This window comes from Cetorhinus maximus, chromosome 8, assembly GCF_964194155.1.
Source record: "Cetorhinus maximus chromosome 8, sCetMax3.hap1.1, whole genome shotgun sequence".
NCBI lineage: Eukaryota > Metazoa > Chordata > Chondrichthyes > Lamniformes > Cetorhinidae > Cetorhinus > Cetorhinus maximus.
In genome coordinates, this window is record NC_135886.1 from 69,611,945 (window position 1) to 69,624,875 (window position 12,931).

The window sequence follows — 12,931 nt, forward strand, 5'->3', positions numbered from 1 at the left end:
AGTGCAACTCCAACAACACTCAAGAAATTTGACACCATGCAGGACAAAGAAGCCCGTTTGATTAGCACGTCATCCACAAACATTCACTGACGCACAGTGGTAGCAGTGTGTATCATCTACAAGATGCACTGCAGGAATTCACCAAGCCTCCTTAGACAGCCTTCCAAGCCCACAACCACTACCATCTAGAAGGATAAGGGCAGCAGATGCATGAGAACGCCACCACCTGGAAGTTTCCCTCCAAACCATTCACCATGGAAATATATCGCCATTCTTTCACTGTCGCTGGCTCAAAATCCTGGAACTCCCTAACAGCACTGTGGGTGTACTTATACCACATGGACTGCAGTGGTTCAAGGAGGCAGCTCACCACCACCTTCCTAAGGGCAATTAGGGATGGGCAATAAATGCTGGTCTAGCCAGTGACACCCACATCTCATAAATGAATAAAAACAAAACAAACTGGTTGAAGGCTGGCATCTGTGATGCAGGGGGCCTCAGGAGAGGGCCAAGATGGATCATCCACTCAGCACTTCTGGCTGAAGATGGTTGCAAATGCCTTGTCTTTTGCACTGATGTGGTAGGCTCCCCCGTCATCGAGGATGAGGATATTTGTGCAGCCTTCTCCGCCGGTTAATTATTTAATCGTTCACCATCATTCACGACGTTCATGATGTAGCAGGACTGCAGAGCTTTGATCTGATCCACTGGTGATGGGATCGCTTAGCCCTGTCTATTGCATGTAGTAGTCTACTGTCTCTGTAATGTCTGACCATTGAATGTAATGTATTTGGATTTTCGAAAAGCATCTGATAAGGTGTTAGAAGTGCACCTATTACACAAAATTAGTGGTCATAAGGCTGGGGGTAATATAATGGCATGAATTGAGGTCTGATTAATGGACAGAAAACAATGAGTAGGAATAAATGGGGCATTTCCAGGTTAGCAGACTGGAGTTAGTGGGGTACTCTTGTGCTTAGGCTTCAGCTATTTGCAACCTATAGCAACGACTTAGACGAGGGGACCAATTATAATGCACCCAAGTTCGCGGACAATACAATGTTAGTGAGAAAGCAAGCTGTGAAGAAGAGTCAAAGAGAGGCTGCAATAAGATTTAGACAGGTTAAATGAGTGGACATGTGGTAGGTTTAATATAATGAGGTGAAATGTGAAATTATTCATCTTTACAGGACAAAGAGAAAAACAAAATATTTTTTAAATGGTGAAAAGTTGGGTAATATTAGTATTCAGAAGGACCTAAGTGTCTTTGTACACGCAGCCTTTATTACAAAGGGATTGGAGTATAATAGTAAAGAAGTCTTACTGCAATTGTATAGGACCTTGGTGAGACCATGCCTCGAGTGTTGTGCACCGTTTTGGTCTCCTTACCTAGGAAGGATAGACTTGCTTTACAAAGAATGCAACAAAGGTTCCTCAGGCTGATTCCCGATATGAGGGAATTGTCATATGTGGAGAGATTGAGTGCAGTGAGCCTATATTCCCTATATTGAAACATAGAGAATTCTTAAGTAGCTTGACAGGGTAGATGCTGGGACGATGTTTCATCTGGCTGGGGAATCTAGAGCTAGGGTCACAGTAGTTGGCCACTGAGGTCTGAGTTGAGGAAAAATTACTTAGAAAAGAGGGTGGCATTTATATATTGCTTTTCACGACCACAGGTTGATCCAAAGCACTTTAAAAAAAAAAATTTCAATGGCTGTAAAGAGTAGGCACTGTTGTGACATAGGAAACACGGCAGTCAATTTTCTCATGGCAAGCTCCTACAAACAGCAATGCAATAATGATTTGATACTCAGTTTTTCTGATGCTGATTGAGGAATAAACAACTCTCTCCCCTTCTTTTCAGAATAACTCCCCTCCTCCTCTTTGAAATATTGCCATGATGTCCACCCGAGGAAGCAGATGGGGCCCCAGTTTAACATTTCATCCAAAAGACAGCACCACTGATAGTGCAACACTCCCTCAGTCCTGAAGTGAAACGTGAACCCACGACCTTCTGAGTCAGAGGCAAGAGTACTACTAACTGAGTCGCAGGTGACAGGATTGTGAATCTTTGGCAATCTACCCCAGAGACCTGTGGATACTCAGTTGTTGAATGTATTCAGGATAGAATTCACTAGATTTTTAGATAATAAGGAATCAAGGGAGATATGGACAATAAGGGAAAGCATAGCTGAAGTAGATGATCAGCCATGATCTTATTGAATGGCAGTGAAGGCTCAAGTGACATATGGCCTATTCTGCTCCTATTTCTTATGCTCTTCAGGGAGATGGAAGAGTGGAGATAAGAGAAAGAAATGTATTTAGTACAGTGCAAGACCACCTGGTTGAACTCGCCTCCTTTAGAGGCAGCTACCAGATGGCTGCCCAATGCCAGACAAGAAAGCTATGATCAGAATGAAGATAGAGGTTGCAATGGTATAGCCTCATTGCACAATCCTGAACAAATGACTAGCTACTGCAGTTACAGAAAGCCTTTGCATCATCTAATAAATGGGTGTTAGGTGGCCTTTTGCATTTATAGGTGAAGCCATAAAGGTCTCATGAAAGGATCTACAATACTGATACAATGATCCCTAAATTTGAGTTTTACTGTGGCCTCTCAGCCTGACATTGCAAACAGATAGTGTCACACATGAACAGACTTTGAAAAACAGTTATCAACAGAAATTATTACTTCATTACATTCTCTCTCATCTGTAAAGAAACTTTATCTCCATCCTACTGACCTGTTGTGGCTCATCTTTGATGACACCAGTTTTTCCCAACAGGATGCGACTCTTGCGAGCTGATGATTCTTTTTTATTCTCCTTGGAAGGAGAGTTAGATGTCATCTCCTCTTTCTCATCAGGAATTTCTGGAATAAAGCATAGCAGGTACAAATGTTCAGCTAATAGTACACGTCAATGTCAATCTGAGTTAACAATGCTAAATAATATCACATAATGAAATGAACACATTGTGCTGTTCACTGCAGATTCCTGGCTTTGCATAAAACAGAAAACCATTACCATTATTATTTAAAGACAAATACAGTTCTTAAATCAAACAAAGTTGAACTGTTACATAACCTATGCTTTTACATGCTATTTCTGTAATTCAGAAAGAACAAGCTTGCACTTAAATGGGCCTCAGGATGTCCTAAAGTACTTCACAACCAATGAAATATGTTTGAACTGCAGTCACTGTTGTAGTTCAGGGATATAAGGCAGTCAATTTGTACATAGTAAGGTTCCAAACAGCTCTGAGATAATTACCAATTAAACCGTTGTAGTAATGTTCGCTAAGGGACCATTGCTCGGAGAACACCATTACCGCTCTTCCAAATAGTACAATGGGATCTTTTACGTCCACCTGAGATTCAGTCATATACATCGATCAGCTGTTAACAATAATGATTTGTAAGAGTCAAGGCAATCCCTAAGCTGTCCTAATGCAATGTTCAACCAATTCCCAAATTTCACCAAACTACTTATACCTGCAAACCCTTTTACAGGTTTATCTTTCAACAGCCATTTCCTCTGTAATAAATCAATCCACATACTATAGCTAAGATTTTATGGAGATTTGTAGGTAATTATGGTCAAGTTCGTCAGCATCAGAACTGCAGTTAGAAGCTGATACCTCACATCCCAGTACATTTCAGAGCTGTAATGCTTTATTTTCTGGATTAAAATCATCCTGAATATGTTAAAATTGGAGAGCTTTGATTGGTTTTTAGGCTTTCTTGCTGTAAAGTGCTGCTAATAAGACATACCAAGAATTATATTTTCATCATTCGGATCAAGAGTCAACACAGGCGGTTCCAGAATTTTGTCCATGGCTTGGTCATCCCAAATGATGTTATCTTCCCACCTTCCATACACCAGTTCCTCATTATCAATAGGGAAGATGGAGTACCAAGTTTTATCATCTTCTTGGGAAGCTAGTGAGGGAAAAGAACAGTAAACATGAGAAATTTTATTAAATCACCTTTGTGGCTTCTTCCACTATTATTGATGTATCATAAAAGATTAACAGTTTGCTCTTACAGGCCATCTTTATTGTAATAAAATGCACCAAAACACTTCACAAGAGCATTATGAAACAAAATCTGATCATGGCCAAATAAGAAGATATTAGGGCAGGTTGCCAAAAGTTTGGTCAAAGAGTCAGGTTTTAAGGAGCAATCTAAAGGAGGTCAGGGAGTTGAAGAGGCAGAGGGGTTTTGGCAAGGAATTCCAGAGCATGGGATCAAGACACTTCCAGACCAGGAATTAATATTGGTCAGAGAGCACAGGCGTGATGGGTAAACAGGACTTGGTGCAAGTTAGGATATGAGCAGCAAAGTTTTGGATATGCTCAGATTTTCAAACTAGCCCGTGTTTTCATCTGGTTTTCCGTTCTGTCCAGGAGACCAAATAGTTTGGGTGAGGTTTCACGAGGTATCACATTTGTGTGGGACAGGTTGAATGGACCAAAGGGTCTTTTCCTAATCTTCATTGTTCATATGTTTGCAAGTTTATGGAGTGTGCAACATAGGAAATGCACCAGGAGAACAGTGGAATGGTTGAGTATAGTAGAGGTAGTAAAAACTTGAATGAAGGTTTCAGTAGCAAATGAGCTGAGGCACAGGCAGAGACAGTGAGCGTGTGGAGCTGGAGCCAGGGAGTGGAATTTGTGAAGGAGGCCAAAGATGATGGCTTCAGTTTTCAATGGGAGGAAATATCTGTTTATCCAGTATTGGATGTCGACAAGCAATATGGGGCAAAGGAAAGATCAAAATAAAATTGTGATTTATGTCAAGGGACGGTCATGTTTTTCTTAATATTACTGTGGGATACTTTAAAGCAGGCTTATGTGTGTGGGGATAATTTAATTAAACTAGAGACAATTAGGCTGCAAGGTTTAAATTATCGAAGAAGTGAGGTGTAAAACAGGCGTTTAAAATGGAGACAAGTATAGCTAGGGTGAGGACAGTAGATACTGTGTGAATGGAATTTGCATTTTTAGATAAGAGGACAAGTGTTTGATTTTCAAAGGGACATGGAAAATGTTTACAACTGGCAAGATAAATAAGGCAAGGTTATGATGTTGATTTTTCTAAGAAGTGCTGGACATAATGAGAACATGAACGTTTTTTTTAGATTCGGAGAAAGTAACTTCTAAAGACAAGTGGAAACAATGGGACTTATAAATCAAAAGCGATAAAACATATTTAAAGATGGATGGAAGGCTGTGTGAGGTGTGGCCGTGTGAGATCTTAAAAGACGACTGTGTGAAACAGACTTGCGGAAAAAGCCTCGAGCCATCCTAAAGAAATTTGCTGTTCCGGTAACCAGAGTTGTGTTAAAAGCCTTTGGAAGTCCATTGTCCAGAGGGTGCTTGTGGTAATATTGCTGGATGACTTTATAAATTTGGAATCTATTTGGACTGTTGACTTAAAGGGGGTGTGTAGTTGGGAGTCTGGTTAATTAGAAATTTTGGGAACTGTTATGACTGTGTAATTAATCTTGTGTGTTTAAGTTTTTTTCTTCTTTTGTTAATAAACGTTTTAATTTAATCTTTAAAATCTCTAAAGGTGATAGTGGGCTCATTACTTTAGTGCACAAGCCTCCTCATAATAAATACAAATTGCAAAATTGTTGCGATAGCATGGCCAAATTTCACTTGTGGATTTGGTCAGCCTAATAAATACCACCTGTCATATCATAACATTTACTAAACACCAATTGAGCACAGAGTATTTTTTTCAAATTTAAAATGTTTAAAGATTTCTTACAAAATAATTCATGCAGCACCCAATGCTGTCCTATAACGTTTTTTAAACACAGGAACTCTTTTTTCTAATTTCAATGAAGTTCAAAATAAGTTGCTTTTCATTAGCCCACAGTGAAATATTTTTTTGTGCAATCTTGCTCACTGAATTTTGTTTTTCTTTGTTCTTGTCACATGGGCATTGCTGGTAAGGTCAACATTTATTACCCAATTCTACCAACCCCGGGAAGGTTGTGGTCAGCTGCCTTTTTCACAGAATCACAGAATCTTAACGGCACAGGAGCAGACTATTCAGCCCATCACGTCTGCACTGGCTTTCCAAATGAACATTATGACCTAGTGCCATTGCCCTGCCTTTTCCCTGTACCCTTGCACATTGTTCCTATTCAAATAATCATCTAATATCCCCTTGAATACCTCGATTGAACCTGCCTCCACCACACTTTCAGGTAAAGCATTCCAGACCTAACCCACTCGTTGTGCGAAAAAGTTTTTTCTCACGTCACACTTGCTTCTTTTGCAAATCACTTCAAATCTGTGCCCACTCATTACTGATCCTTTTACAAGTGGGAACAGATTCTCCCTATCTACTCTGTCCAGCCCCCTCATGATTTTGAGCATCTCTATCAAATCTCCTTTCAGTCTTCTTCTCTCCAAAGAGAACAGTCCCAACCTCTCCAATCTATCCTCATCACTCTTCTGCATTCTCTCCAATGTGTTCACATCCTTCCAACAATATGGTGCTCACAACTGTACACAATATTCCAGCTGAGGTCTAACAAGTGTCATAGAAATTAAGCATAACCTCCCTGCTCTTGTACTCCATGCCCCTATTAATAAAGCCCAGGATACTATATGCTTTATTAACTGCTCTCTCCACCTGTCCTGCCACCTTCAATGATCTATGTACATATACACCCAGTCTTTCTGCTCCTGTACCCCCTGCAAAATTTCACCCCTTATTTTAAATTGTCTATCGATGTTCTTCCTACCAAAATGCAACACCTCACACTTCTCCACATTGAACTTCATCTGCCACCTATCTGCCTACTCCACCAACTTGTCTATGTCCTCTTGAAGTTCCACACCATCCTCCTCACAATTCACAACACTCCCAAGCTTCATATCATCCACAAACTTTGAAATTGTCCCCTGCACACCAAGGTCTAGATCATTAATATATATCAGGAAAAAACAAGGGTCCCAATACCGACCCCCCGGGAACTCCACTACAAACCTTCTTCCTGCCCAAAAAATATCCATTGACCATTACTCTCTGCTTCCTATTACTCAGTCAATTTTGCATCTGCGTTGCTGCTGTCCTTTTTATTCCATGAGCAATAACTTTTCTCACAAGTCGACTGTGTGGCAGTGTGTCAAATGCCTTTTCAAAGTCCATGTACACCACATCAACAGCATTACCCTCATCGACCTTTCCTGTTACCTCTTCAAAAAACTCCAGCAAGTTAGTTAAACATGATTTCCTCTTTAGAAATCCATGCTGGCACTTCCTTATCAACCCATATTTTTCCATGTCACTACTAATTCTATCCTGAATAATTGTTTCTAGAATCTTGCCCATCACTGAAGATAAATTGACTGGTCTGAAATTGCTGGGCTTGTCCTTACGACCTTTTTTGAACAAGGGTGTAACGTTTGCAATTCTCCGGTCCTCTGGCACCACCCTGAGTCTAGGGAAGACTGAAAGATTATGGCCAGAGCCCCTACAATTTCTACTTCCTTCAATATCCTTGGATGCATCTCATTCAGTCCTAGTGCCTTGTCAACTTTAAGTACTGACAGTCTATTCAACACTTCCTCCTTATCAATTTTGAACCCTTCTAGTGACAGAGTTTCCTCATCTGTCACCACGGCCTGGGATGCAAATTATTCATTTAATACCTCAGCCAAGACCCCTTCGTCTATGTATAAATTCCCTTTTAGGTCCCTATTCAGCCCTACTCCTCCTTTTACCACTCTTTTACTATTTATATGCCCACAGAAGACTTTGGGATTCCCCTTTATGTTGGCTGCCAGTATTTTCTCACAATCCCTCTTCGCTTCTCTAATATGCTTTTTCACCTCCCCTCTGAACCTTCTGTATTCCTCTTGGTTCTCAATTGTACTTTCTACCTGACACCTGTCATAAGCGCACTTTTTCTTCTTTATCTTAATTTCAATCTCCTTTGTCATTCAGGGAGCTCTAGATTTGTTTGTCCTACCTTTCCCTTTCGATGGAATATACCTTGACTGCGCCCGAACCAATTCGTTTTTGAAGGTAGCCCATTGTTCAGCTATAGTTTTTCTTGCCAATCTTTCGTTCCAGTCTATCTGGCCCAGCTCCATTCTTGCCCCATCGAAGTCGGCTCTTGTCAAGTTAGTTATTCTTACTCTGGATTGCCTATCGTCCTTTTCTATCATCAGCCTAAAACGTACAATACAATGATCACTGTCTCCTAAATGTTCCTCACTGACACTTGATCTACTTGGCCCGCCTCATTCCAAGAACCAGGTCCAACAGTACATCTTTTCTTGTTGGATTGGACACATACTGCTGTAGAAAATTCTCCTGAACACAATTTAGGAACTTTTGCCCCTCCCCACCTTTTACACTACCACTTTCCCAATCTTCAATCGGGTAATTAAGGTCTCCCATTATAACTACTCTATAATGCCTGCATCTCTCTGTAATTTCCCTGCAGATTTGCTCTTCTACATCCTTCTCACTATTTGGCGGTCTATAGACTACACTGAACAATGTAATTGCACCCTTTTTGTTCCTTAGCTCTAGCCAAATTCATTATGTCTTTGAAGCCTCTGGGACATCCTCTTTCACCAGCACTGCAATGCTCTCCTTAACCAATACCGCCACCCCTCCTCCTTTCCTTCCTTTCCTATCTCTTCTGCACATCTTGTACCCAGGAATATTTAACACCCAGTTCTGCCCTTCCTTGAGCCAGGTTTCTGTTATCGCCACAACATCATATTTTCACATGGTAATCTGCGACTGTAACTCCCAAATCTTATTTACTATACTCTGTGCATTCACATACATGCATAGTAACCCTGATTTAGATTTTGTTACTTTCTCCCTTACCCTAACTTTACCTATTAACTTACTATTCTCTATACTAGTGCTTTCTGTCCCACCCAGTATTTTGTGCACCTCTTGGTTCCCACACCCCTGCCAATCTTTATGGTCAAAGTGCTCTTACATTGCTGTTAAGTCGGGAATTCCAGGATTTTGACCCAGCAACAATCAAGGAATGACGATATACATCTATGTAAGAATGATGTGCAACTTGGAGGGGAACTTGGAGGTGGTGGTGTTCCTATTCACCAGCAACCCTTACCCATCTAGGTGGAGGAAGATGCAAGTTTGGGAGGCAATGCTTAAGAAGGCCTACTAAGTTCTGCAGTTAATAGGGACACCCATGACAGCCGCAGTACATCATTGATGGATGATCAAGTGGGCTGCTTGGTCCTGGATTGTGTCTCACTGAAGTGTTGTTGCAGCTAGCTCCCATCCAAGCAAGTTGAGAGTATTCCATCATTGTACCTTACAGGTGTGGAGAAGTTTTAGGAAGTCAAGAAGTCGGCCGCTCGCCACAAACTATCCAACCTTTGGCCTACTCTAGTAGCATTAGCATTTATGTGGCTGGTCCAGTTGAGCTTCTAGTAATCCCTGCATGTTGATGGCGGAGCACTCAGCAATGGTATTGGCATTAATGCCAGGTGGAAATGGTTTGGACCTTTCATATTGGAGATGGTCACTACCTGGCACTTATATGCAGTGAATGTTACTTGTCACCTATCAGCCCTGGCCTGGATGTTTCCAGGTATGGGTATTGTTGCATGCAGGCATGGACTGCTTCACGATCCAAGTAATTACGAATGGAGTTGAGCACTATTTAAACATCATGAAGGGCAATTAGGGATGGACAACAAATGCTGGTCCAGTCAGTGACACCCACTTCCTAAGAAAGAATAAAACAACAGTCCCACTTCTGAATCACAGAATCATTACAGTGCAGAAGGAGGGCTTTCAGCCCATTGTGTCTGCACCGGCTCACCAAACGAGCAGCTGACTGCTGCCATTCCTTTGCTTTCTTCTTCTGACTTCATGATGGAGTGAGTAATTGATAAAGCAGTTTAAGGAAGTTGGACTGAACAAGTTGCCCTGAGGAACTCCTGCAATTTCATTCAAGTGAATTATATTTTATCAACTAAACAAGAAAATAAAAATCTTTGTCACCCCTCCCCAAGCGCCCACCTTACAAAATAAACACCCTTTCCTAAGCTTGTTTCTACCTTCCCCAGCCCGCTCCTAACATGGCCTGCAGCACAACATATACTCCTTCCCACTTGCTTCAAACAGATAACACATACTTTATTATCCTTGGCCCTCAACACCACAAGTGACACACTTACCAGACTTTGCCTCCTATAACTCTTCTGCATCCTGTATAACATAGATGTGCTTCCTCATCCTGCTCCCAGAATACACATCCCTTCCCTATCTGCAGGTATCTACGCTTCACTGCAGAACACACACCACTGTCCTACAGCTTTTCTTATTAATACAGAAATTCTTTTTTCTAATTTCAATAGAGAAATTCTACATGGTTTTCTTCTCATTAACCCACAGTGAAATAACACAGCCTATCATACTTTCCTTAACCCAAATAAAATGCATGCATTATTTGCCATACCGTGCTGTTCTGGTGCATGTTTGTCCTTCCCTTTGGCTGGGATTGGAGGACCTGGCATTGTAGTTTTCTGAACTGATGTGGGAGGCACAGGATTCGACAACCAAGAAGTGCCACGGTTGAGCCCTTAACAGGAAAGAAATGAAAGTGCGTGAAATGATGCTGGAAAAGAAACTGCTACTAGAGATGGGGATAGTGTCAATAAGAAAAAATATACAACTAATAATTAACCAAGAATAAATAATTAGTGTATGAATGTTGCGAACTTTTTTGTTATTAACTGACTGGCAAGCAATGATTTTGGCTTCTGTCCATTTTATATACAGAACATGACAGCTGTGAAATCTAAAGAAAACAAAAGCACTGCTTTCTGCCAATCAAGCCTATGCACCTGCCTGTGTCTTCTGATAAAAAACACTAATCCACAAGAATAAGCAGAACGGGGCAAACATTCATACCTTGTTGTGCATTGTACGCTGTGGCATTTCGAGTCATGCTGGATGGCAACCACCCTGCCAGGCTGGCTCGCTGGGATTTTGTGGTCTTATGTTTGACATCCTCTCCATTCCAAATAATGTCTTCTTCCCAGGGCAGCTGAGTAACCATGAGGAAGTGCTCATCAAGAAGAGCCTCCATTTCACTCTGCAGCTCCTTCTCATCAGCTGATTTTTCCATCTCCTCAGATGGCTCCTAAAATCATGCACGTAGACATTTACAATTAATGACACCACTAATAATGACTTCAAACTAGAGCGTTTTACTAGGAGAAGCACTGCTAAAATAAAATATGGCAAAGAAGAAACAAGTTCCATTTATATAAAAAGTATTTCATGTCTTCAGGACATCACAATGAATTCACAAGCGTGAATGGCCTGTTTATTTCAAATGCACAATGTTTTATGATTGTTGTATAGCCGTGTACTCTCATGCACACTTTATAGGAAAAATTGCACTCCTGCCACTAGATGCTTGCCAACCCCAACATTCCGTGTGCATCCTACCCCCGCCCTCCTCACGAAGTGTCCCATTCCTCACACTCCTTGTGCTTCCCATTAACCCCCCCTCACATCCCATTCCCTTCCCCCATCTTGTGCGCATCTCATTCCATACAGCCACACTCCACCTTTGCACGTCTCATTCCATTCTGCCACACCCCACCTTTGAGCGTCCCCTTCTCCCGCGCTCCTCCTCTCACATATCCCATTCAACCATGCCCACCCACATGCTCTGTTCTCCCCCCACCAGCGTCCCACCCTCCTCTCATGTCCCGTTCTCCTACAGCAGCCACCCCCATACCTGTCCCTCGCACATCCCGTTCTCCCGCATGACTTGTGTATCTCCCCCCGGCCCGCGTCCTGTGCATCTCCCAGTCCCATGCATTCTGTTCATCACCCACCCTCTATCTCTTGCACATTCCATTCACAACCACCACCCCTCCTCTCATTCTGTTCATCTCCCCACCTCCCCATTTGTCCCATTCTTCCCCAACTCACTCCACGTGTCCCGTTCTTCCCCACCTCCCCCACCACTTGTCCCGTTCTACCCTACCTCACTCTGCATGTACCAATCTTGCCCAACACGCCCCTTTCATTCTTCCCCATCTGATTCCACGCATCCCATTCTTTCCCACCTCATTCCACGCATCCTCACCTCCTCCCGCTCGTCCCGTTCTTCTCCGCCTCATTCCGCTCGTCCCGTTCTTCTCCGCCTCACTCCGCTCGCCCTGTTTTTCCCCGCCTCACTCCGCTCGCCCCGTTCTTCCCCACCTCTTCCCATTTGTCCCGTTCTTCCCCACCTCTTCCCATTTGTCCCGTTCTTCCCCACCTCTTCCCATTTGTCCCGTTCTTCCCCACCTTCACCCGGGTGCCCATTCTTCTCCACCCCACTCAGCATATCCCATTCCTCCCCACCTCCCCCCAGTGCTTCTGATTCTTCCCCACCTTCCCCCCCACTTGCCCCATTCTTCCCCACCTCCCCCCCAACTTGCCCCGTTCTTCCCCACCTCCCCTCCCCACTTGCCCCATTCTTCCCCACCTCCCCCCCACTGGCCCCGTTCTTCCCCACCTCCCCCCCACTGGCCCCGTTCTTACCCACCTCCCACCCACTGGCCCCGTTCTTCCCCACCTCCCCCCCACTGGCCCCGTTCTACTTTGTCCCACACCTAGACTGTTAGCTCTCCTTTCCATACACAAGGTCTCACACTTTTAGGAGAACAGGCGAAATGTGAAAGAAGCAGCAACGATGCACACAGCATGAACAATTGGGCTTATGTCATAAACAACCTTAAATATCTCTTCATCTCACCAAACAATGAAATTAAACCCACAATCCGGTTTCTCATCCATTATCTATTTACCCACACAGCTTCAATTTACCTGCCCTTTCCAGTCTCGTATGTGTGACTCTGTGCTAAAGGCAGGTGTTCATTGGCAATGCTCTATATG

General features: G+C 42.8%; 1 protein-coding gene across 10 annotated transcripts in view; it reads right to left on the reverse strand.

Annotated features, from left to right (window-relative positions):
* Window positions 1–12,931, reverse strand: part of taf1 (TAF1 RNA polymerase II, TATA box binding protein (TBP)-associated factor) — a 154,499-nt gene that overhangs the window by 107,641 nt on the left and 33,927 nt on the right. For all 10 annotated transcript variants that reach the window (XM_078546985.1, XM_078546990.1, XM_078546991.1 and 7 more), the window contains 4 exons: window positions 10,946–11,177; window positions 10,491–10,613; window positions 3,779–3,946; window positions 2,751–2,878 (listed from right to left, as the gene is read on the reverse strand). In XM_078546985.1, coding sequence (XP_078403111.1) covers window positions 2,751–2,878; window positions 3,779–3,946; window positions 10,491–10,613; window positions 10,946–11,177 — 651 coding nt within the window. The remainder of the gene's footprint in view (window positions 1–2,750; window positions 2,879–3,778; window positions 3,947–10,490; window positions 10,614–10,945; window positions 11,178–12,931) is intronic.